A 25,382-nucleotide genomic window follows, 5' to 3' on the forward strand; every position below is an offset into this window, starting at 1 on the left:
ATGAGTGAATCACAGAGTTAAAGGAACAGACACATCTCAACATCAACTGTTCAGTGGAGACTGTGTGAATCAGGCCTTCATGGTCGAATTGCGCCAATGTAGAAAATAGTACAAATAAAGATAAACCATGGAATGAATAGGTGTGTCCAAACTTTTGACTGGTACTGTATATATTCAAAAATCTTGCGTATCATAATTTCCATCATTAACAATCAATATGCGTTATAACGTCGGCAGTTCATGCAAAGGATTGTTACCTATTACCAGGGTTGCCATTGCATTACATTACATTTTTGTCAAGCAATTATTATTTTGCCAAACAATTATTGTGATTCATCCTATATCGTCGTCCATAACTCTCCCTTGCAACAGATACATGGGATACACACACACACACACTTACACACAACCCCTTTTCCCCACAATCAACCATACGCTCAGATGCTCAACGGTTGTTACATCCCAGAGCCCAGCTCAACAAAGGACTGATTTATGAATGCATATACAGTTACAGCTGTTTGAGAAAGCACGCAAGATTGAGCAAAAATGTTCAAACATTTTAGATTTGATGAATCAATGTCCAGTCCTAATTGATGGAGATCAGATTCAAAGCTGTCATCAAGGCAAATGGTGGCTTCTTTGAAGAATCTCAAATATAAAATATATTTTGATTTGTTTAACACTTTTTTGGTTACTACATAATAATAATAATATATGCCATTTAGCAGACGCTTTTATCCAAAGCGACTTACAGTCATGTGTGCATACATTCTACGTATGGGTGGTCCCGGGAATCGAACCCACTACCCTGGCATTACAAGCGCCATGCTCTACCAACTGAGCTACAGAAGGACCATATGTGTTCTTTCATAGTTTTGATATCTTCACTATTATTCTACAATGTAGTAAATAGTCAAAATAAAGAAAACTTAGTAGAATGAGTAGGTGTGTCCAAACTTTTGACTGGTTCTGGAGCTGTACCATACTATTTGCACTGTTAACCATACTGTAGCTGCAAATGTGTAAACCTCCAATTGCCCTCTCCAATTCCACACACTAAAACCTTCCCCCCTATCTTGGAGGTCTGTTGTCCTTAAGCTCATCAGACCACCTACCTAACTCCTGACGCACCTTTGCGTCCTAAGCAAACCGTAGGCCAGAGGGAAATATGGGCAGTCCCACAATAACCTAGTTCACTCACACATTCAAAGCCCCATATGTCTATGGGGATGCTTCTTAAGAGAAAACTAGCCAAATAACATGGAAAACAGAAAAATTAAATAACAATAATAATAGAAATAACAGCACAATATTATAGATTCATGCACATATTAAGAAAATCCTAGAAAAGGCATGTCATCCCAGCCAGCTCAGTTCATTGAATCAGATTTTTCGAAAAAGTATTTAAAAAATGGAGAGAGAGAAAAGGTCATACATAATATTGCAAGACCAGTTCTTAATGTCAATTACATGCACGCTGCCTATTGGCAGAGAGACATATGTAGTCCTTATTATATCCTGTCAAATTACGGCCAAAAGGAAGAAAGAAAAAGGAACATTTTAACAGCTGCTCATGACCGCCAGTCAACATGTGTCTTATGCATCACACTACCCATGAATGGATTCACACGACACATGAAAGGTTTCACACTACCCATGAAGGGATAGTTGAACTTACAGTCTACCCTGACACAGCCATGGCAAGATCGCAACGAAGCACATGCAGTATGACAATCTAGGGTGAATAAACCTGTAACCCCCCCCCCCCCCCCCCCCACACACACAACACAAAATTCACCTCGGCTGTATTACACATAGGCTCATGACATTACGAACGAAAGATGAAAAGGTAGTGTATATATCTTGTGTAAAAAATATAATATACTTCTCGCTTAGAGAAGTGCTTCCATAAGCCAGTAATTATGTTGGCTCTACTCTCTCTCACTGTATATAGACTTTGTGTTTTCTTTTTTTCTACTGTATTATTGACTATGTTTTGTTTATTCCATGTGTAACTGTGTTGTTGTATGTGTCGAATTGCTATGTTTTTATCTCGGCCAGGTCGCAGTTGCAAATGAGAACTTGTTCTCAACTAGCCTACCTGGTTAAATAAAGGTGAAATGGAAGATAAAATAAAAAATGAACTTTAATCATTTGAACCCAGTGTTAACCAGCCAGCCGCACACTAATAGAGACAACAACCCTGTTGACAATACCCAATCCATTTGCTGGTGTGTATCAGAACAATACATTCTCAAGATTGAGATCTATTTTTTATATGTAAAAAGATAATGACACCAATTATTATCGGATCGTGTAGGCCTACTCCAGTAAAGAACCTAGACAGGTTTTTATCCTAGCCCTACATTAGATCTCTTCATATTTATTTTGTTTTATCTTAAATTAAATTTGTTTCCGATTTGCTGTACATCCACCAGAAATTAGGCCATATAATTTGAAACTCAAAAACAACCTTGGATTTTCTATGTTTACTGCAGTCTTCATTTAAAAAAATATATTTTTGCTATTTTAAAAAAAATTTTAATTGGGGAAATATTACATTTACATAAGTATTCAGACTCTTTACTCAGTACTTAGTTGAAGCATCTTTGGCAGTGATTACAGCATTGATTATTCTTGGGTATGCTTGACAAACCTGTATTTGGGAGTTTCTCCCATTCTTCTCTGTAGAACCTCTCAAGCTCTGTCAGGTTGGATGGGGAGCGTTGCTGCACAGCTATTTACAGGTTTCTCCAGAGATGTTAGATCGGGTTCAAGTCTGGGCTCTGGCTAGGTCACTCAAGGACATTCAGAAACTTGTCCCGAAGTCCCTCCTGCGTTGTCTTGGCTGTGTTCTTAGGGTCGTTGTCCCGTTGGAAGGTGAACCTTCATCCCAGTCTGAGGTCCTGAGCGCTCTGGAGCAGGTTTTCATCAAGGATCTCTCTGTACTTTATTCTGTTAATATTTGCCGCAATCTCTCCCAGTCCCTGCCACTGAAAAACATCTCCACAGCATTATGCTGCCACCACCATGCTTCATTGTAGGGATGGTGCCAGGTTTCCTCCAGACGTGATGCTTGGCATTCAGACCAAAGAGTTCAATCTTGATTTCATCAGACTAGCGCATCTTGAGAATCTCTGAGCCTTTTGAAGGTGGGGAACAGGGCACGTCGTCTCTCCACTATTTCATGGGGAAATTGTTCATTAATAGAGAACGGGGTGTTCTTCAGTTCCCTACCCTGATGTAGTAAGGCAATCTTCATTTTGTAGTGAGTTAGCCTAGCTACTATCGGACGGGTCCTTCCCTCTCCTCTGCCACCAAAACGGTGAGCCCATTGAAAATCAATTGCATCCGCCTGTTCGTTCGCCATCTAGAGATTATGTTTCATGAAAATCAAGACTTTTTCATCCACTGACTGACAGTTGTCGTTTTCATCCTCCTTTATTCCCATAATGACAATATTATTCTTCATACTTCTATACTTTTGATCAAGAAATTCTGCTTTCACTGTTTTATTCTCATACCATAACCTCTCAACTCTCCTTTCAACATCTTATTTTCAGCTCGTATTTCTTCCATCATTTTATTACTGTAATTCATTCCTGTTTTTAGTTTTTAATGCCTCCTCCTCCCCCAGTAGCTCAGGCAATACATGCATATTTTTTTAACTGCTCGCACATGCGTGTAAGCAATGCTTTATCTTCTAGAGACATAGTTATAAAACAAATCCTTCTCCAATGTTGCGTTTGGAAATTTAGACGGCGGCTTCCCTTCAGTTTTGCTCACAGAGACCGGCGGAGAGGTCTTCTCTTGTTCGCTTAGATTTTTCAGATTCTTTTTCAAGCATATCGGAATGCTGATCAATAAATAGTTCAAGGTTTTCTAGGATGTTTGTTTCGCAGTTTATCAGCTAGTCCTACATTTGATGATTAATTCGTCGGACAAGCTGTGCCTATCACGCTGCCACATGCCACGTCATCACCCACCTATAGCCAATTATGATTTTTTTGGGGGGGGGGGGGGGGGGGGTTTGAAGAGTTTGCATCACAACCTCTCGACCAAGATGGCCAACGCTTGGGCACAAATGAGCTTTAATGTGGCCTCTGAGCTTTGAGCTGGGAGGAGAGGAGGCAGAGAGAAAGAGCCAGGGCCGATTATGAGAACGAATGCCTCTGACTGATGAAGTAAGTTATTCACAACACATTGGAGGCTATTCTCTCCCACTCTCTCTTTCTCTCTCCTTCATCTCTCCCCCCGGTGAGAATGCAGCCAAAGAATCACTCCCCAGGCAGATAGAGGTTTGTAATTGGAGGTTTAATTTATGATCAGGTCTACGGTTGGATAATGATATCGAGCATTGTAATTTGCTGATGCAAATTGTATGTTATAATGGGCCATAAAAGCCACAGTAACATCTAGGAGAATTGCCAAACGTTCATTACAGCGCTCATTAAAGCATTCAAGTCTGCGTTCAGAGCTTTTATAAATGAAAGTAGCATGTAATTGGGCCTTGATTGTGGTGTATGTAACATATGATAGAGTGGAATTATCACTTTATTTGTCTAGAGTGGCCATATAAGTTCATGTGGAGCCAGCGGTATATACAAATCCTGACAGCATCGTTACTTAGTTACTGTCCATTACAGACAGACCTTTCTCTTAGTGGGGCCAATGTGAGTCGGGGGGCATCGACTATGACAAATCAAGACTGATGACCAAGAGAGAGTGGGGGCTGTATTGGAAAAACAAACACTTATTTGCATTATGCCTACGGCTTCTGCCTGTGTTTCAATGTCAAATAACTCACACGGTTGATGAGAACACTGAAATTCTTTTTTTTTAGAATCTATTCGATTTACTTAGAGCCTTGTACATTCTCTGACCACCAATGCCATTACTGTATTTCTACTTGGATTGAGAACGAAAGGGCTGAAATGAACCATTAAAATCACCTCTAGTGAAAAATACCACAGGGCCAAAATCACTTCACAGCCCTCTAAGCTAGTTCTAAGTTGTTTTTCAATCACTGATCTCAATTTCATTCTAAAAGGCATATGCAGGTATGCAGCGATGCCGAACTCCCCAACTCTTAAGCAAAGCCTTAAGAGCAAAGGCAAGTGGGCAAAAGCAATTAAGAGTTCATTTAGAACAAGTGAACTATGCCGACGGTTTCTGAGGCCAGGCCTACACTAATTCACCATGTCGCCTTTTTATTCAAATGACCTCTCTCAGAGTACCTTTTGTGTTGGCGGATTTTAAATGGCATCTCCATTAGGACAAAACGGAGCTGAAGCTGTCCACGAGTGAAAATTAAGTTTCCTCTCACTGAATGATTGGGAGCCCCCCTCCACTCCTCCATTCCACCACCATAGGGGCTGTGCAGTCACTGGAAAGGGGATTGTCAGTCCCCGCCATTCAGAGTTGCGGGCCTCCAGAAGCCTAAAGCCTTTATCTGGAGCACATGATTGATGTGTTGTGGGCCCTGCTGTGGTTAACAGCCATTTTTATCTGTTGCTAGCGGCAACAGCCGGGCTCCCCGGAGAGAGGGGAGCAGCAGGCCCCTGCTCTGAAGCTGGCCCACACACAGGGATAAACAAATAGGGTTTTCAACCCAGACAACCCTCATGAAGCGCCCCTGACAGATACCGCTCCACCAGAGGGGTGGACAATGTCAGGGCTCCAACCCTGTCCTGCTGTGCTATTCGTTTCTTTGACTAATTTTCACCATGGGCAGGGGCCCCTGGTATGTAGCTAGACACCTGCAAGATGATGGAAACTACGGCCGAACAGTCAGGGGTCTGGGAGGTGGGAATTTAAAGGTGAGACAAATCTATTTTGAAGAGGGAGAAAAAGGAGAGAGAGAGTTTTATTGTAGGTGAAAGGAAAGGGCCTTTCTCTATAAGACAGCTCATTGGGTTATGTACTGTATCGGTGGTTAATGTGTGACGTTATGTTCACTGAGCAAGATATTATTTTATTGATTGTTTTATAGTAAAATCACATGAAATATGATGTACATGATCCTTTCCCTCGATTTCCCTCCTTGGCTTTTATAACAATCGGTTTATTTAATCTGTGTCATTTTGTTAAATAAAGCGTGAAGCTTTTTAATAGTGCCGATTATAATTAAGTGACATAATCCTTGTATTTGACAAAGAACTTTATTGTATTTTTTACCTCATCAGTGAGACAAGGACATTTATTTGGAACAAAGCGTAGGTCATGAATGCCAAATCAATTAAATGAAGCTGTTTAAGAAATGCGCAGATGACTTTGCGAATGCTGTGTTTGAGTGTAGACTCAACTAGTGTAAAATACGCTTAAATAAGCCAGAGCAGGGTAATATGAAACGGGTGTCTGAAAGCTGCAAGCACTCCAGCTCAATCTAGACAGACTAGCTAAGGTTGTAACCTCCAACAAGAAAAGTGTAAATGCAACTGATAGACCATAAACCGCAAAACCTACCAGAACTCCAGCCACACCTCAGAGCACAGTCTATCTACTCTCAATGTGAAGAGAAAAAAAACAGGGCCTTCAGTGGTTCAGTGGGCTAGGCTGGGGGAAGCTCAATCGCTTTATCTGGAGAAAAGGAAAAGGAGCTAGTTTTTTCCCCGTGAACTGTCTCCCTCCTCGGCTCCGTTTCAAGCCTGCAGAGAAGATTGGAAGAGCAGATAGACGCACCAAGATATTTTGACATTTTCCCCCGTCTCTTAAAGCCTATCTCGCCAAGCGAGGCACAGAAGAGGACTGGAGGTTTTTATCGAGAGCCCCAGAGAGAAAGATAAATCACCAGACAAACCTAGGCCAGGGCCCATCTTCTTCTCTTCTCCCCTGTAAAAACAAGCAGGTAGCGAACAATGGGCCAGATATTGTCTTCCCAACATGGGTGGCACTATAATGAAGCCAGAGGAGAGGAGAGGGAAGCAGGACCTGATAAACTATTCCACATTTTACCTCAGACTGATTACGGTGCTCTGTGGCTGTGCTGCATATCGACTGTTGTCAACAGTCAAGTTTTCAACAGATTAGTGTAAGGAGTGATGGATATGGACGGTGGGGGTGGGTACAGTCATCAACAAACAAAAAATCTCAGAAAATCTACGTGTACAGCTTGTGTATGCCAGTCCAATGGAAAATGGGGAACTTACCATATTGCACGTTCTAGTCTACACCCACGCATGTATAGATTGATCCAGGGGTGTTACCCAATAAAAAGATTGAAAAGCACAGGCAGGATATCAAAGTTGGGTGCTTAAGTGTTGGCTCTAAATAAATGAAAATACTAAGGATATAACTTTGATATCCTGCATGTGCTTTTCCCTGTGGATACATTTTTACGTTGACTCTTTTTGGAATTAGTACCGCAAAAATGTACTTGGAACAATTTATTATAATCTTGGCTGCAAGGAGTGTTTGAGTGTTAGCCAATAATACATGCCAACATGTACATATAAAAAGTCTGTTCCAACATTATATTCTTTAACAACCATTACAATTTGCTACAGCCTCAGTCCTCCAAAAGCTCCAATTTCTAAATCTGAGTCTAAATCTGAACCATGTCTTCTTTTACGTCTCAAATGTGCCTCTCAGATATAGCAGCCTGGCAGGCAGTATTAGATATAGCAGCCTGGCAGGCAGTATTAGATATAGCAGCCTGGCAGGCAGCATTAGATATAGCAGCCTGGCAGGCAGTATTAGATATAGCAGCCTGGCAGGCAGTATTAGATATAGCAGCCTGGCAGGCAGTATTAGATATAGCAGCCTGGCAGGCAGCATTAGATATAGCAGCCTGGCAGGCAGTATTAGATATAGCAGCCTGGCAGGCAGTATTAGATATAGCAGCCTGGCAGGCAGCATTAGATATAGCAGCCTGGCAGGCAGCATTAGATATAGCAGCCTGGCAGGCAGTATTAGATATAGCAGCCTGGCAGGCAGTATTAGATATAGCAGCCTGGCAGGCAGTATTAGATATAGCAGCCTGGCAGGCAGTATTAGATATAGCAGCCTGGCAGGCAGTATTAGATATAGCAGCCTGGCAGGCAGCATTAGATATAGCAGCCTGGCAGGCAGTATTAGATATAGCAGCCTGGCAGGCAGTATTAGATATAGCAGCCTGGCAGGCAGCGTTAGATATAGCAGCCTGGCAGGCAGCATTAGATATAGCAGCCTGGCAGGCAGTATTAGATATAGCAGCCTGGCAGGCAGTATTAGATATAGCAGCCTGGCAGGCAGTATTAGATATAGCAGCCTGGCAGGCAGCATTAGATATAGCAGCCTGGCAGGCAGTATTAGATATAGCAGCCTGGCAGGCAGTATTAGATATAGCAGCCTGGCAGGCAGTATTAGATATAGCAGCCTGGCAGGCAGCATTAGATATAGCAGTCTGGCAGGCAGTATTAGATATAGCAGCCTGGCAGGCAGCATTAGATATAGCAGCCTGGCAGGCAGCATTATATATAGCAGCCTGGCAGGCAGCATTAGATATAGCAGCCTGGCAGGCAGCATTAGATATAGCAGCCTGGCAGGCAGTATTAGATATAGCAGCCTGGCAGGCAGTATTAGATATAGCAGCCTGGCAGGCAGTATTAGATATAGCAGCCTGGCAGGCAGCATTAGATATAGCAGCCTGGCAGGCAGTATTAGATATAGCAGCCTGGCAGGCAGTATTAGATATAGCAGCCTGGCAGGCAGCATTAGATATAGCAGCCTGGCAGGCAGCATTAGATATAGCAGCCTGGCAGGCAGTATTAGATATAGCAGCCTGGCAGGCAGTATTAGATATAGCAGCCTGGCAGGCAGTATTAGATATAGCAGCCTGGCAGGCAGTATTAGATATAGCAGCCTGGCAGGCAGTATTAGATATAGCAGCCTGGCAGGCAGCATTAGATATAGCAGCCTGGCAGGCAGTATTAGATATAGCAGCCTGGCAGGCAGTATTAGATATAGCAGCCTGGCAGGCAGTATTAGATATAGCAGCCTGGCAGGCAGTATTAGATATAGCAGCCTGGCAGGCAGCATTAGATATAGCAGCCTGGCAGGCAGCATTAGATATAGCAGCCTGGCAGGCAGTATTAGATATAGCAGCCAGGCAGGCCGCGGCAAAGACATATGGTAGGGAAATAGTGGAGGTGTTATCTCCTATAGAAGCGGAAAACAAACAGTCAAGAGAGATTGGGATTTTACCTCTTAGTGCCTTGTGACAGATAACAACCCCCCCGAGGCCAGGAGATGGTGATAAGAGCCCAGGGCTGACCATCAGATAACCCAGCTATCTGTGCCTCCTCTCTGTATGCCTGCCTGCCTGCCCTCCAACCCTCCACCACCTCCCTCCTTCCTCCCACAGCGGCTGCCTTCATCTCTCCCTCCCTGTCTCTCTCTCTCAGACAGGCCCTACCACAGAGCCCGGAGCACCTGCTGATAAGGGCTCCTGCATGGCCCCAGAAGCCTGTGCCAAACCCTCTGTCAGTCTGCCCACAAGCAGCCCAAAGGGCTCCACCACACTGCAGCGCAGCACACACCATCAGATAGGGAGGCAGGGCAGGCGCTTGACAATGTCAGACTTCCTGTGCACTTTCTTAGTTCTTTTTCTTACTTTTCTCCCCTTTACTTCCTACTCCTCTCTCAACCTTTCTCGATCCTACTCCTACTCTTAATAATATTCTCTCCCCCCCCCCCCCCCTCTCTCCATAAAGAACAGATGAAGAGGGGCCCTCCTCCATCCTTCCTTGCCTCCACCAGACTTAAACTGACAGCTCGAGCCAAAGGGCCGCAGCAGCTTCCGGGAGGTCTTGTTTGTATGCAGCCGTGAGGGAATAGGAAAGGAACATGTTCCATTTCCACGCAGAAGCACCATAAAACCCCACACAGATCACTGCCTTTTAACTTAAGCTTTGTTCGGCTCTTTAAGCACTACCTCAGCAGATACTCTTCCCCTGATTGAGCAGTGACAAACCCATTTATAGATGTTGTTTGTTTGTTTGTTTTGAGCACACCGAAGCTACGATAGGAATTGCCATATGTCACTCGCAGGCAGGTCTAGTGGTGTAATGGGAGCTAAAAATGTCTCTCCATAAATTGTCCCTTCATGTAGAGGACAGCAAGGACAACAACAAGACTCAAGACTGCCTCTATCAACTCTGAACCTCATAATTGAAACAATACTCATCAGCTTCCTGGAAATAATGATAAGTGAACAGGTTCATAAGGTTTTAAAAGAAACACATCCTGTTGACTTGTGTAGTCTGCAAAATATGCTTTCAAGTGGTAAAAATAGTCTCCTAGTGACACAAAGTGAGACAGTGTGCTGTATAAAAGGACTGGGCTGACAAGATTTATCACTTTACACAAGAACGCATAATACATTTTCAATTCAAAGGTAATGAAAGTATAGAGTTGAATGTGAAAGCAGTTATATTTCCCCTATTCATAAGATAGGGCTACATTAGAACAGCTATGCTATGGGTATTCTGAAAGAATAAGGGCGCATATGATATTAAATGTATTGTGTGGGGAGGGGGTATGTAACAATGCAGTCACTCACTTTTTTAAAGGCTTTTAAGCATATTGTCTGACAACTGAATCAAATGGCTTGTAGTTGGCAGGAAGACATCTCCTCCAACACTTAAACCGCAGAACTACTGAATGGCTGCCTTCCTGCACGGCCTGATGTGATGGATGTCAATAAAACAGCCACATTTACCCAAGGTAGAGCAGGACACCTTGGCTGCGTCTCAAATGGTATCCTATTCCATAAATAGTGCACTACGTTTGACCAGAGGATCCTGGTCAAAAAAAAGCGCACTACATAGGAAATAGGGTGCCATTCGGGATGCATCTCTTCCTTTCCTTCCTACAATTTAATCAGTCAGTCATCCAGGAGTAATGTCCCTAATATCATGATTTCTCCATTACTCTATTTAACATAATTAAAGTGTCGAGCGGCGGGGCAATAAAGAGAGCCGTTTGAGATTGTAATCCTGCCGTAAAGCCATGAAGCATGAAAATGTCACTTACCGAGTAGCCCCGGCCTGACAGCGAGTGAGTGGAGCTCTGTAGAGAGAGAGAGGAGAACAGGGTTGACCTTTAGGGACCGTGAGCCAGCCGCTGACACAGACATGATGAAGCCGCTACGCTTTAATATCAATATTCACGTTAACCTTCTCCCTCCCCGCCTGCGCCCGACCTGCACTAGCTAGCAAAAACGTCACTGCCATTCATTTTGGATGGCCTTGACTATAGGGAGAGGGAGACGAAAAGGGTATTTTGCTCAAAACAACTGCTTACTGCAGTGCAAAAGAAATGACGCCACTGGAGTCAAGGGTATCAAATCAAATCAAATTGTATTGGTCACATCCACATGGTTAGCAGATGTTAATGCGAGCGTAGCGAAATGCTTGTGCTGGTAGTTCCAACAGTGCAGTAATATCTAACAAATAATCTAACAATTCCCAACAACTAACTAATACACACAAATCTAACAAGTAATCTAACAATTCCCCAACAACTACCTAATACACACAAATCTAACAAGTAATCTAACAATTCCCAACAACTACCTAATACACACAAATCTAACAAGTAATCTAACAATTCCCCAACAACTAACTAATACACACACATCTAACAAGTAATCTAACAATTCCCCAACAACTAACTAATACACACAAATCTAACAAGTAATCTAACAATTCCCCAACAACTAACTAATACACACATCTAACAAGTAATCTAACAATTCCCCAACAACTAACTAATACACACAAATCTAACAAGTAATCTAACAATTCCCCAACAACTAACTAATACACACAAATCTAACAAGTAATCTAACAATTCCCCAACAACTAACTAATACACACAAATCTAACAAGTAATCTAACAATTCCCCAACAACTACCTAATACACACAAATCTAACAAGTAATCTAACAATTCCCCAACAACTAACTAATACATACAAATCTAACAAGTAATCTAACAATTCCCCAACAACTACCTAATACACCCAAATCTAAAGGGGTGAATGACAATATGTACATATATTTATATGGATGAGCGATGGCCGAGCGGCATAGGCAAGGTGCAGTAGATGGTATAAAATACAGTATTTACATGTGATATGAGTAATGTAAGATATGTAGACATTGTTAAAGTGTCATTATTTAAAGTGGTGTTGTTTAAAGTGACTTGTGATCCATTTATTAAAGTGTCCAGTCCGGCCTCAATGTAGGCAGCAGCCTCTGAGTTAGTGATTGCCTTTTAGCAGTCTGATGGCCTTGAGATAGAAGCTCTTTCTCAATCTCTCTGGATGATCGCGGGATGAACAGGCAGTGGCTCGGGTCGTTGTTGTCCTTGATCTTTTTGGCCTTCCTGTGACATCAGGTGCTGTAGGTGTCATGGAGGGCAGGTAGTTTTCCCCAGTGATGTGTTGTGTGGACCACACCACCCTTTGGAGAGCCTTGCGGTTGAGGGCGGAGCATTTGCCGTACCAGGCGGTGATACAGCCTGACATGTTGCTCTCGATTGTGCATCTGTAAAGGGTTTTGGGTGACAAGCCACATTTCTTCAGCCTCCTGAGGTTGAAGAGGCGCTGTTGCACCTTCTTCACCACACTGTCTGTGTGGGTGGACCATTTCAGTTTGTCTGTGATGTGTACGCCCAGGAACTTAAAACTTTCCATCTTCTCTATTGCTGACCCTTCGATGTGGATTGGGAGGTGCTTTCTCTGCTGTTTTCTGAAGTACACGACATCTCCTTTGTTTTTTTGACATTGAGTAAGAGGTTGCTTTCCTGACACCACACGCCGAGTGCCCTCACCTCCTCCCTGTAGGCCGTCTCGTCATTGTTGGTGATCAAGCCCACTACTGTTGTGTCGTCTGCAAACTTGATGATTGAGTTGGAAGCGTGCATTGCCATACAGTCGTGGGTGAGCAGGGAGTACAGGAGAGGGCTGAGCAAACACCCTGATGCGGCCCCAGTGTTGAGGGTCAGCGAAGTGGTGATGAAGTTTACAAACCTTCACCACCTGGGGGCTGCCCGTCAGATAGTCCAGGACCCAGTTGCAGAGGGAGGGGTTGAGACCCAGGTCCTCTAGCTTGATGATGAGCTTGGAGGGCACTATGGTGTTGAATGCTGAGCTGTAGTCAATGAACATCATTCTTACATAGGTACTCTTTTTGTCCAGATGGGATAGGGCAGTGTGCAGTGCGATGGGCGATTGCGTCATCTGTGGACCTGTTGAGGCGGTATATGCAAACTGAAGTGGGTCTAGGGTGGCCGGTAAGGTGGAGGTGATATGATCCTTGACTAGTCTCTCAAAGCACTTCATGATGACAGAAGTGAGTGCTATGGGGCGGTAGTCATATAGTTCAGTTATCTTTGCCTTCTTGGGTAAAGGAACAATGGTAGCCATGTCAAAGCATATGGGGACAACAGACTGGGATAGGGAGCTATTAAATATGTCCGTAAACACACCAGCCAGCTGGTCTGCGTATGCTCTGAGGACGCGGCTAGGGATGCTGTCTGGGCCGGCAGCTTTGCGAGGGTTAACATGTTTAAATGTTTTACTCACGTCAGCCACTGAGAAAGACAGGGGTGGACCTCAGTCTTTGTTAACGAGCCGCGACGGCAGAACTGTATTATCCTCAAAGCGGGCAAAGTAGGTGTTTAGTTTGTCTGGAAGCGTGACGTTGGTATCCGTGACGTGGCTGTTTTTGTTTTTGTAGTCCGGGATTTCCTGTCGTACTTCAAAGGAAAATACAGTGGTAGGAATGATTACGACTGAATATCAATGCTTAAGATTGACAACACCCCCCACAAATGCCGTTAAAACACTTTGAAATATGTGTTTTTGGAGTGATCAAGTCATTGGTGTTGCCTAAACACTGTATACCATTTCATTGCATTACTCTTCAAAACCCATCTTTCATTGATTTGTATATGTATTGGGGTGTAGTTTAGGGTCAAAGTTGAGTTTTGAATGCATGTGTGGGCAAATCCAATAATGAATGTAACTTGTGGCCTTATAATGTCAAATACACTGACATTGCATAATAAAACTGGCATGTATATGCTGACAGTGCTTGCTTCTGTTGATAGACGAGGCCCCTGACAGAGTCATCCTGGTTCAACTCAGAGTGAGGGGCCAGACAGACTGAAGAAAGATGCTCTCTATCTCTTTCCCTGTCTCTGTCTCTCTCCCTCTCTTTATCTTCCCTGTCTCTGTCTCTCTCTTTCTGTCTCTCTGTCTCTCTTTCTCTCTCTCGGTCTCTCTCTTCTCTCTCACTCAGAATACCAATCTCCCTCTCCTTCCACACCTTCCACTTCCCCCCCTTTTACTTCTCAGTTTCGATTGGCAATTTCTCCTCCAGTCTCAGGAGGGGACTTTTCTGCTAGACCAATTTTTCCCATAGTACCTCCAATCCCTCCATCCATCTCTCTCTCCCTCCATCCCTCCTTCCCACACCTGCTTCTGTGCTTTAGCCGTCATCAGTGCCTCTGCTCCCTCTGATTCACAGACTCAACCCCACTGTGACGATTAGGGAGGTGTCCTATGGCGAACCGGAAAGTCAGCTCTGCGGGAATCAAAAGACTATTCCCTCTCTATTCACCCCGTCTGTCTCCACTGCCAGAGAGAGAGGGAGGGAGGGCTAGAGGTGGAGGGCAGAAGGGCAGAGCCGGCCTTGTATGTGGACACAAAGGGGATAAAGTGAACAACATATGTGGTGTGTGTGTGCGTGCGTGTGTGTGTGTGTGTGCATGAGTGTGTGTGTATGTGTGTGTGACTCAGTGCAGTAGTGGTAGGCCAAAGCCATTTGGAATTAGCCTTACTATGCAGGTTTTATTCAAGTTGGAGCGTTTGGAGTAGAAAGAGAGTCTTATTTAAATGATAATGAGGGACAATCCATTGGATTTAGTCCGGGTGAAGGGAAGAGGGGAAAAAATCCATTAAAGCAGGTAGCGGTTCATAAGCCATGGGGTCGGGATATAGCTAAACACTCTCTCTTAAAAGCCATTATACATGGCTCTCAATGGATTTCTGCAGCGCTTAAGACTTCAAAAGGATTTAAGAACCTGCCCCAGAGATGCAGCAGCGAGGAAGGGGGGGATAGGGGAGAGGCATAGGGGTGTGGGGGTGTGGAGCACACTGGCGGTGTTTTAGGGTTAACTAAACAGCCCCGGAGAACAGAAATGTTGCTAAATCCGCCCCCTAATCCTCTCCCCATTTCCACGCCCCCTCCCCCGGACCCTCAAAGCCACGGTGACATGCAGGGCGGTTGGTTTTCCTACGGGACAGACTATTGGTTTTTGAGGTGCGAGAACTTAAAGGGGCCAATCATGGTTTGGCGGAGTGTGAAGTGTATTAAAAAAAGACGGGGCCAGCAACCAGCATGCAACCAGCAGCAGGAATCACAGCTCTCCAGAAGAACTGCACTCTTAGGAAAAAGGGTTCCAAAAGGGTTCTTCAGCTGTCCCCATAGGAGAACCCTTTTTGGTTCCAGGTAGACCCATTTTTGGTTCCAGATAGAACCATTTAAGGTTCCATGTAGAACCTCTTTAGAAAGGATTTTACATGGAACCCAAAAAGGTTCTAACTGGAAGCAAATGGTTCTACCTGCAACCGGAAAGGTTTCTTTAACAGGGTTCTCTTATTGGGACAGCCGAAGAACCCTTTAAGGTTCTAGATAGCACCTTTTTTCTAAGAGTGTGGGTGGTTGTGTGGATGGGTGAGACCCCAGCAGTAGTGTTCTCTTCCCCCTTCTCCCATCTCCCCTCTCCCCCCTCCAACTCCCTCCCCACACTAACACAGATGCAGAGAAAATCTCCCTCTACATTTCCCTAATCCCTGCCTGTACGGCAGCTTTCTGCCTAGGCCCAGCTGAGCCAAGGGTAGAATTACCTAGTCAACGTAAACAGATACAAGACCCTAGCTACCGTGGAGATGAATAAACAACATCTCCACGCACGTCTCTATTGCTGCTTCCTAAATTGATGCATGACTGTTCTCAGTACGGAGAGGAGGCAGCAAGCTTCTCGTTTGTCTCTGTTTCCTTTTGGCAGTCCAACAACACAAAATCCATTTGACTCATGAATCGTGGGTACAGTACAGTACATATTTAGTTAAGAGCGCTTACTGCCTGGAACCACTTTGATGTGGATATTACATGTGCGTTATGTATTTAATGAAAATGTGCAATGCAGTGGCAGAGTTGAAAAAGGAAAATAGTGTTATTAGAAATAGGAAGTCCTTCCTCTCCAGTAGTGGCCATCACCCTCTCTCTCTCTCTCAAGAGAGCCTAGCTATATTTCAGAGAGATGGATAGGGATGAATGGCATGGCTACAGCGATCAGTGTCTTTGCACCATCTATTTGGCAGGAGATTAGAGAGATGCCATATCTAACACCGTCAGCGATTACAGCATGCCATTTTAAACAGTTCTCCCCCTTACCCTCCCGTATCCCCAACACCCTTTTCACTGCCGCATTTCCCTGTCAGAACTGTCATCCGCCAGCATCCTTTTATCTGTCAAACCCGGCTCTTTCTCCTGACTTTTTTATTTAAAAACAGCCCTTTACACAAATTCATGAGGAATGGCAGGGGGGAGACAAGAGAGGCAGAGAGAAAGAGAGAGAGGAGGCTTAGAAAAGGAGGTCGAAGGGAAGGGAAAATAAAATGTTGGTGGTGAGTGTTTATTTTTCTCTCCCTCTCTCCACATCTCTAGATTTTCTTTTGGAATTCTGAATAGCTTGAACAACGCATTTAATAAGTTCATTAAAATCTTTTCTCTCCATCATTTTTCCTCGATCACTTCTTCAGCTGTAGAAGCAGCAAACCCCCCCTCTCCCTCCATGCTCCCCCCGTTCTGTGCAGCTAAATTAACTGTCTGATTGAATTTAGTGAGGTTTGGGAGGCCCGGTTGACAGGCATTAGTTAGGAAGCATATTCTACATTCATTTAAAATGAGCCGCTTGGGGATTTTGCATAAATTCTCATTACTTCCTCTGTATCTAAATTGCATTATTTCATCCCTAGCACCAACCGACCTCCTAGCTGCCTCCATTTACTACGCAAGCCACTCACCTTGTAAATGTGCTAGCATATGGACGCAGGCTCGGCAGTAATTGGAAAGACCTTTAACCTTTTAACTCGGCGAGGGTCAGCTACCACCTGGCTGAACGGTGTTAGGTCACATCTACATAACCATAGCAGGCTTTTAGTAATGCAGGGGCATCTAGGCAGCATGCCAAATTATACCCTATTCCCAATGGGCCCCATGGTCCCTGGTCAAAAGTAGTGCACTATATAGAGAATAGGGTGCAAGTTGAGAAGAACACGTAGTGTGATGGCTGTGTGTCTGTGTGTCTTAGATAATCGTTTCCTGCTTGTCGCTGTTGACCAGGCAAGTTTTCTAATGCATGGGGATTTATGAGGTGTGAGTCTGGGCCAGTATGAGCTACTGCACCAGCTGCCCTCTCACTGCTGCCTCTCTGCCCCCTCTCTCTCATCCTCCTCAGGGCCCTTCAGCCCTGGACAGTCTGCCGCTGGCCTGGTCTCATGCTACGAGCTCTGAAGGGCCTGGGAGAGTAATGGCCCTAGTTAACCGTGTTGCAACAAGGTAGGTAGATATGGTCTGGGATTCTGGAGGTGTGGTAGTTGGGAGGTATTGGGGCCTGATGGTCTGGGGGGTAGGACTAGAGGGTCTCTCTCACCTCACTGAGGTGCTCTTTAGAGATGCTCCTGTTGGGTCTGTTGAACTCTTGCATGGCCCCAACCTCATCCAGCTTCACTGGGCGTACCTGCAGGGCCTTGATCTAGAGGAGAGAAACAGAGGAAGAAGCATACATTATTATACAGTATAAAATTATAGAAAAAATATGTTGTACATTATAATGCATTATGCAAAGATCATAACGCATTATACATGTGCTCGCAATGCATTATGAAGAGGGTAATCATAAAGTGTTACAAATAAGTTTTCTAGATCAGAGACAAAGTATCTCTTCGGGCTCCCGAGTGGCATAGCTGTCTAAGGCACTACATCTCAGTGCAAGAGGTGTCACTACAGTCCCTGGTTTGAATCCAAGATGTATCACATCCGGCCGTGATAGGGAGTCCCATAGGGTGGCGCACAATTGGCCCAGCATCGTCCAGGTTTGGCCTAGGTAGGTCGTAATTGTAAATAAGAATTTTATTCTTAACTGACTTGCCTAGTTAAGTTAGGGATGATGCTAATTTTTGCAGATTTTTGTAAAAAATCGCACAACATTTTAACGTCCTGCTACTCATGCCAGGAATATAGTATATGCATATGATAAGTATGTGTGTATAGAAAACACTCTGAAGTCTCTAAAACTGGTTAAATCGTGTCTGTGGCTATAACAGAACGTGTTTAGGAGTATAAATCCCAGGGAAAACTGTTCTCCAAAAACACAAAAAAAATATTCATCCGCCAGTCAATGTATTGTCTAAGGCGACAGACAAAAAACGAGGATTCCATTACAATGCCTACAACTTCCACACGATGTCGCCAGTACTGGCATTTTTTGGCTGCTTTATCCTTGGTTAGATGACGTATAGGCACTTCCTTTCTTGGGGCTCACCGCAGGATGTTATGAAAGTGAAAACATGGAGGTTGATTTCAAGACATGCTGCTATCGAATACAGATCGCCCCGTGATCAATTTGATAGATTATTAACGTTTATTAACACCTAAAGTTGGTTTAGAAAAGTAGTTTGAAGTGATTTGTAAAAGTTTATAGGCAACTTTTGTCATTTTAAAAAGTGACGTTGCGTCTTGTAAAGTGGAATTTTCCTGGATCAGACCGGTCTTCATGAAATGACATTTTGGGTATACAATGACAGATTTAATCGGGAAAAAGACCCAATTGTGATGTTTATGGGACATATAGGAGTGCCAACAGAGAAGCTTGTCAAAGGTAATGAATGTTTTATATTTTATTTCTGCGTTTTGTGTAGCGCCGGCTACCGCAAAATCTGTTGTTTAGGTGACTTCTGGTATTTTGGGGGGTGCATGCTATCAGATAATAGCTTCTCATGCTTTCGCCGAAAAGCATTTTACAAATCTGACTTGGTGGCTAGATTCACAACGAGTGTAGCTTTAATTCAGTATCTTGCATGTGTGTTTTAATGAAAGTTTGAGTTTTATCGAAAACTATAGGTGGCGCTCTGAAATTTCCGCTGATTGATGTTCCTGCACTGGGATTACATTCTGTGTCATCCCTAACAGGTTTTAAATAAAGGTAAAATAAAAAATGTTATAAAAAAATCATAAGTACGACTCCAGCCAAAGAAGTCCAGCTACACAGCAACTCCTCGATACAACACGACCCAAACTCCATCACAACTATTCACACATCTGTTTCACCTGTCTTTGTGATTGTCTCCACCCCCCTCCGGGTGTCGTCCATTATTCCCTGTGTATTTATTCCTGTATTCTCTGTTTGTCTGTTGCCAGACTCCGGGCCCACCTGCCTGACCACTCTGCCTGCCCCGGAACCTGAGCCTGCCTGCCGACTTGTACCTTTGCCCCCCTCTGGATTACCGACCTCTGCCTTAACCCTGAGCCTGCCTGCCGCCCAGTACCGTTACCCCACCTCTGGTTTACAGACCCCTGCCTACCTTGACCTATCTATTGCCTGCCCCTGTTGGAATATTAAACTATTGTTTATTCGACGTGGTCTGCATCTTGGTCTTACCTTCACACTCGATAGTACGAACTGGCCATGACTGACCCAGCAAACCCGGACCAGCTGCACAATGTCATCTTCTCCCAAGAAACATCCATTGGTAGGCACGAGGAATTGCTTTGTGGGCTGATGGAGTGGGTCCAAACGTTGGCTGAGCACCATGACCGGGTGTTGGACAAGCCGCTGGAGCAATTCCGCGGCTCATCTGGAAGGCAGCCTGCCACAGTGGTAACCCCACCACCCCTCAGCAACTCAGCAGTTAGCAGCACCACCCCACCGGCCACTCCACCTTCCCGGGAGCACCGGTTACCTCCTCCAAAACGCTGTAATGGAGAGCCAAGCACCTGTCGGGCATTTCTAGCTCAGTGTGCCCTAATTTCCGAGTTTCAGCCCTCCTCCTTCCCCTTGGATTGCTCCAAAATAGCCTGCCTCATCACGCTAATGTCTGGAAGGGCTCTCACCTGGGCTACCGCCGTATGGGAACAGCAGCCGGCCATATGCGCGAGCCTGGAGGAGTTCGTGGGAGAGGTGAGGAAGGATTTTGATGCCCTGTTCTACGGGAGAGAAGCTGCTGGAAGCTAATCCAGCTCCGGCAAGATGCCCGCACTGCGGTTGATTTCCGCACGATGGCAGCTGTGAGCGCATGGACCCGGAAGCACTGTTCGACATGTTACTGCACAGCGTCTCGGAGGAGGTTAAGGACGAGCTTGCGGCTCGGGAGTTACCCACAGATTTTGACACCCTTATCGCTTTGACCATCCACATTGATGGGCGACTGTGGGAACGACGGATGGAGAGTAAATTCTATTTCACTCGCTCATCCAGGGATTCCACCTCGCCTCCGAGTCATCCCAGAAGTCCCCGGCGGGCCCTTGGCCGAGACCACCCGAGATTTCCCAACCTTTTTCGAGAGTCACGAGCCCATGCAACTAGGCAGGGCTGGGCTGTCGCCAGCGGAACGGCATCACCGGATCAGCACAAGGAGCGGTCTGTATTGTGGGACTTTTGGTCATTTTGTGTCCTCGTGCCCTGTAAAATACCAGGCTCACCGGTAGGAGTGAATACTCTGGTGGGCAATATGGGGAACTTTTCTGCTTACTTTTCCCTTACTCGCACCCCTTTTCATATCATTCTGAAGCTGAAACCAAGTCCATGGAGGACTACACAGGGTTCTTCTTCGTAGAGAAGAAGGACAAGAACCTCCGCCCGTGCATTGACTCAATGACATCACTGTAAATAACAGCTATCCACTACCACTCATTTCCTCGTCCTCCGAGCCGCTCAAGGGGGCCACTGTGTTCTCCAAGCTGGTTCTACGTAACGCATACCACCTAGTGCGGATACAAGAGGGGGACGAGTGGAAGACCGCTTTCAACACGGCCAGTAGCCACTACAAATATCTGGTCATGCCCTTTGGCCTCACCAACGCCCCTGCCGTGTTCCAGGCTTTGGTAAATTATGTTATCTCTGACATGCTGAACTGGTTCGTCTTCGTCTACATTGATGACATCCTCATCTTTTCTCCCGGACACGTGCTCCGTGTCCGGCAGGTTCTCCAGCACCTTCTGGAGAACCAGTTGTTCGTTAAGGCAGAAAAGTACGAGTTCCATCGCTCCACAATTCGCTTTCTGGGCAACATAATCTCTGCTGGGAGCATCAAGATGGACCCAGAGAAGGTGAAAGCAGTGGTCGATTGGCCTAAGCCTACATCCAGGGTGCAGCTGCAATGCTTCCTGAGGTTCGCCAACTTTTATCGTTGCTTTATCTGGGGTTATAGCACCCTGGTATCCCCCTGTATGCCCTCACCTCTACTAAGGTTCCGTTCATGTGGTCCATGGCCGCGGACCGGGCATTCCAGTAGCTTAAACACCGGTTCACCACCGCTCCAATCCTTGTTCACCTGGACCCTTCCCGTCAGTTCATGGTAGGGCCAACTCTTCGGATGTCGGAGTTCGGGCTGTTCTGTCCCAATGTTCTACCCTGGACCTTAAGTTGCATCCCTGCGCCTTCTTCTCCCCACCTCACTGCCACGGAGAGGAATTACGATGTGGGGATTCGGGAGCTTCTCGCGGTTAAGATGGCATTGTAGTAATGGAGGCACTGGTTCAAAGGGGCCAAACATCCGTTCATTGTGTGGACCAACCACAAAAAACCTGGAGTATCTCCACACCGCCAAGCGCCTCAACTCCAGGCAGGCGAGAAGGGCCCTGCTGTTTACCCGGTTCAATTTGCCCTCCCCTACCGGCCGGGTTCCAAGAAAGTCAGGCCGGATGCCCTGTCTCGCCACTATAACCCCACGGCTACTACCCCGGAGCCAGAGACCATCTTTCCCACTTCATGCCTGGCAATGGCACTCAGTCGGGGTATTGGGAAACAGATCCGGAAGGCACAGTGGTCCCAGCCGCACTCTAGGGGGGCCTAGGTAACCGGATGTTCGTGCCTGACGCTGTCCGCTCCGTGGGTCCTGGAGTAGGCTCATTCTTCCTGGCTTGCCTGCCACCCAGGCTCCTGGCGGACCTTGGCCTTCGTGCGACAACACTTTTGGTGGCTGACCTCTCGACAAGTTCCGGCTGGCTTCCTCCAACCTCTGCCCGTCCCTCATCGCCCCTGGTCTCACATCTCCCTGGACTTTGTCACAGGTCTCCCCTGTCTGATGGCAACACCGCCATCCTTACCATGGTGGATTGCTTTTCCAAGGCCGCCTACTTCATTCCTCTCCCCAAGTTACCCTCTGCCAATGAGATGCTCAGGTCATGGTGCAGCATGTCTTCCGGATCCATGGACTGCCCGTGGACATGGTCTCCGACCGTAGCTCTCAGTTCTTGTCCTGGTTCTGGAAGGCATTCTGCACCCTCATTGGGTCGTCGGCCAGGCTATCCTCCGGGTTCCACCCAAGTCTAACATCCAGTCGGAGTGAGCAAACCAGGACCTCGAGACCACCCTGCACTGGCAGGTCTCCGACCAACCTCACCACCTGGAGCCAGCAGCTGTTGTGCTCTTCCTGAGCAGGAAGAGCAGGTCAGTATACCTTCTGCCCAGATGTTTGTCCACCGCTGCCGTCATACCTGGAGGAGAGCCTGGTCGGCCCTCCTCAAGATCACCTCCAGGTATCTACGAAAAGCGGATCACCATTGGACCCCGGCTCCCCGGTATCGTCTCGGGCAGAAGGTATGGCTATCCAAACGAGATCAGCCCCTCCAGGTGGAATCCTGCAAACGCTCACACCGGTTTATTGGCCCGTTCCCCATCTCCAAGATCATTAGCCCCTCTGCTGTTTATCTTCTGTTGCCCCGTACCTTTCGTATACATCCCACATTTCATGTGTCCAGGGTCAAACCCATGTCTCACAGCCCTTTGTCTCCCGTTTCCAGGCCCACCCCTCTCCCCCGTCTCATCGACGACCAACCGGCTAACACAGTGAAGCATCTCCTGAAGGTTCGACCTTGGGGCAGGGGGTTACAGTACCTGGTTGACTGGGATGGGTTATGGCTCGGAGGAGAGGTGCTGGATCCCTGCTAGGGACATCCTGGACACAGGCCTCATCGTGGATTTTCAGCGCCGACTCCCCTGTCAACCAGGTATGCGCCCAGGTAGGATGTCAGGTGGAATTCTTCAACTGGCAGCTTCATTAAATAGTACCCGCAAACACCCGTATCAACGTCAACAGTGTAGAGGCGACTCCGGGACTCTGGCCTTCTAGGCAGAGTTGCAAAGAAAAAGCCATATCTCAGATTGGCCAATAAAAATAAAAGATTCAGATGGGCAAAAGAACACAGACACTGGACAAAGGAACTCTGCCTAGAAGGTCAGCATCCCGGAGTCGTCTCTCTGACGGTGAGGCTGGTGTTTTGCGGGTACCATTTAATGAAGCTGCCAGTTGAGGACTTGTGAGGCATCTGTTTCTCAAACTAGACTATCTAATGAACTTGTCCTCTTACTCAGTTGTGCACCGGGCCTCCCACTCCTATTTCTATTCTGGTTCGAGCCAGTTTGTGCTGTTCTGTGAAGGATGGTTGCTGATAATGGCCCTCTGTACGCCTATGTAGATATTCCATTAAAAATCTGCCGTTTCCAGCTACAATAGTCATGTACAACATTAACAATGTCTACACTGTATTTCCGATCAATTTTATGTTATTTTAATTGACAAAAAAAATAGGTTTTCTTTCAAAAACAAGGACATGTCTAAATGACCCCAAACTTTTGAACGGTAGCTTATATATAGATAGATATATAGATATATATGTATATGTGTGTGTCCCACTTCTAAAACCAAAGTTGCGCCCCTCTATTCACACAAAGGGAATCCATTTAATGTATGCAAAGCAGCACTGGCAGTAACCAAAATGTACGCCTGAAAGTCATGACCTCCGCAATGATGTAACACCTGTATCCAACAACAGTCTGCAGAAAAGTGGTTACCAAAATCATGAGTATTTTGTTCATTGTTTACAATCTGCACATAATGGTTGAATGATGAAGTTGCTTGTTTGGGTCTGCCAACATGAGAGCACATGTTGTTTGGTGGGAGCTAGACAGACAAGCCATAAGAGGAGCGTTGGCTTGGCAGCGACCCATATTCCTAGGACAGATGGGAGGCAGCCACACTGCCACAGTCAGACGAGGAGGTAGGAGGTAGTCCTCCCCACCTCATCCTATCAGTCCTCTACAAGCCCCTCTCTGAAAACAATTGGGACGGCTGATGGCGGATGGCTGCCTGTGGGGTGTAATCCACTTGACTAGCAGCTTGCCACTCTGCCTGCTCTAGTCCCTGGGGGCGTAGCACGCCGTGGCTCGCCTCGGTCTCCAGGTTTCCACTGTAATTTAAGCAGATCACTGCTACAATTAACCTTTCCCGAGAAATATCAATTATGGCCCCCGGCAGAGTAAAATTAAAAGGGTCATCAGCTAATCTGACAGGTCCTGTACTGAGGCGGCATGGCAGAGTCGCTGCCACCTGGCTGGCCGAGATAGAGACTGAGAGATAGAGAGGCTGCCCTGGCTGTTTGTGTCTGTCTGTCCATTTGCCCGGTGACCAGCAACCAGCAGCGACAAGCCAAATAGACACAATTCCCTTTTAATTACCCTGCCGAGACCCCGGCCAGGCCAAGCCAGATGAGGCCTGCTGATTGGACGAAAGGCGCTAGCGTATGTTGAGGTCAGTAGTGACAGCCCGGCAGAAATGGCACAATGCCTCAGGCAACATACTGCAATCAGGGTGCAGAAACACAGACAGGAAGGAGAGAGAGACCCTGCAGGTGGTCGTAATCAGGTGTCTGCCATCCTACAACTCCCACAGTCTCTCTCCCTCTCTACCTTTCTCCATCTCTCTCTCTCTCTCTCTGAATCTCTCTCCCTGGCTGTCAAGCTAATCACTCCTTGAATCTGAAAATGGATGACAGGCTTTATGATTACTACTTTTTTTGGCTCAAAGAATCCCCTTCCAGACAGAGGTGAGGTTGGGTTCACGTCATCTTGTCAAGTCAAGTGCAGTGCACTGAGAGCCAGGGAGACAGTCAGGCACTCTGATTACTTTGTTTACCAAGCATCAGCGCTGACAAATATCCAAGCCAAAGTGTTTACACCCCCTCCAGCATGTCCGTAGTGGTGGATCCTCACTCAGCAATCACACTGATTATTGATCAGAGCAGAGGGGCTAATTAGCGACCCAGCTTA

At 46.0% G+C, this 25,382-nt stretch overlaps 1 protein-coding gene across 2 annotated transcripts in view; it reads right to left on the bottom strand.

The window, feature by feature from the left end:
* LOC124034188 (fibrosin-1-like protein) overlaps nt 1-25,382 on the bottom strand; it is a 437,533-nt gene that overhangs the window by 262,214 nt on the left and 149,937 nt on the right. For both annotated transcript variants that reach the window (XM_046347042.1, XM_046347043.1), the window contains exons 3-4: nt 17,709-17,810; nt 11,014-11,049 (exon numbers count right to left, since the gene is read on the bottom strand). In XM_046347042.1, the coding sequence (XP_046202998.1) occupies nt 11,014-11,049; nt 17,709-17,810 (138 nt within the window). The remainder of the gene's footprint in view (nt 1-11,013; nt 11,050-17,708; nt 17,811-25,382) is intronic.

Source organism: Oncorhynchus gorbuscha, linkage group LG04, assembly GCF_021184085.1.
Source record: "Oncorhynchus gorbuscha isolate QuinsamMale2020 ecotype Even-year linkage group LG04, OgorEven_v1.0, whole genome shotgun sequence".
Classification (NCBI taxonomy): domain Eukaryota; kingdom Metazoa; phylum Chordata; class Actinopteri; order Salmoniformes; family Salmonidae; genus Oncorhynchus; species Oncorhynchus gorbuscha.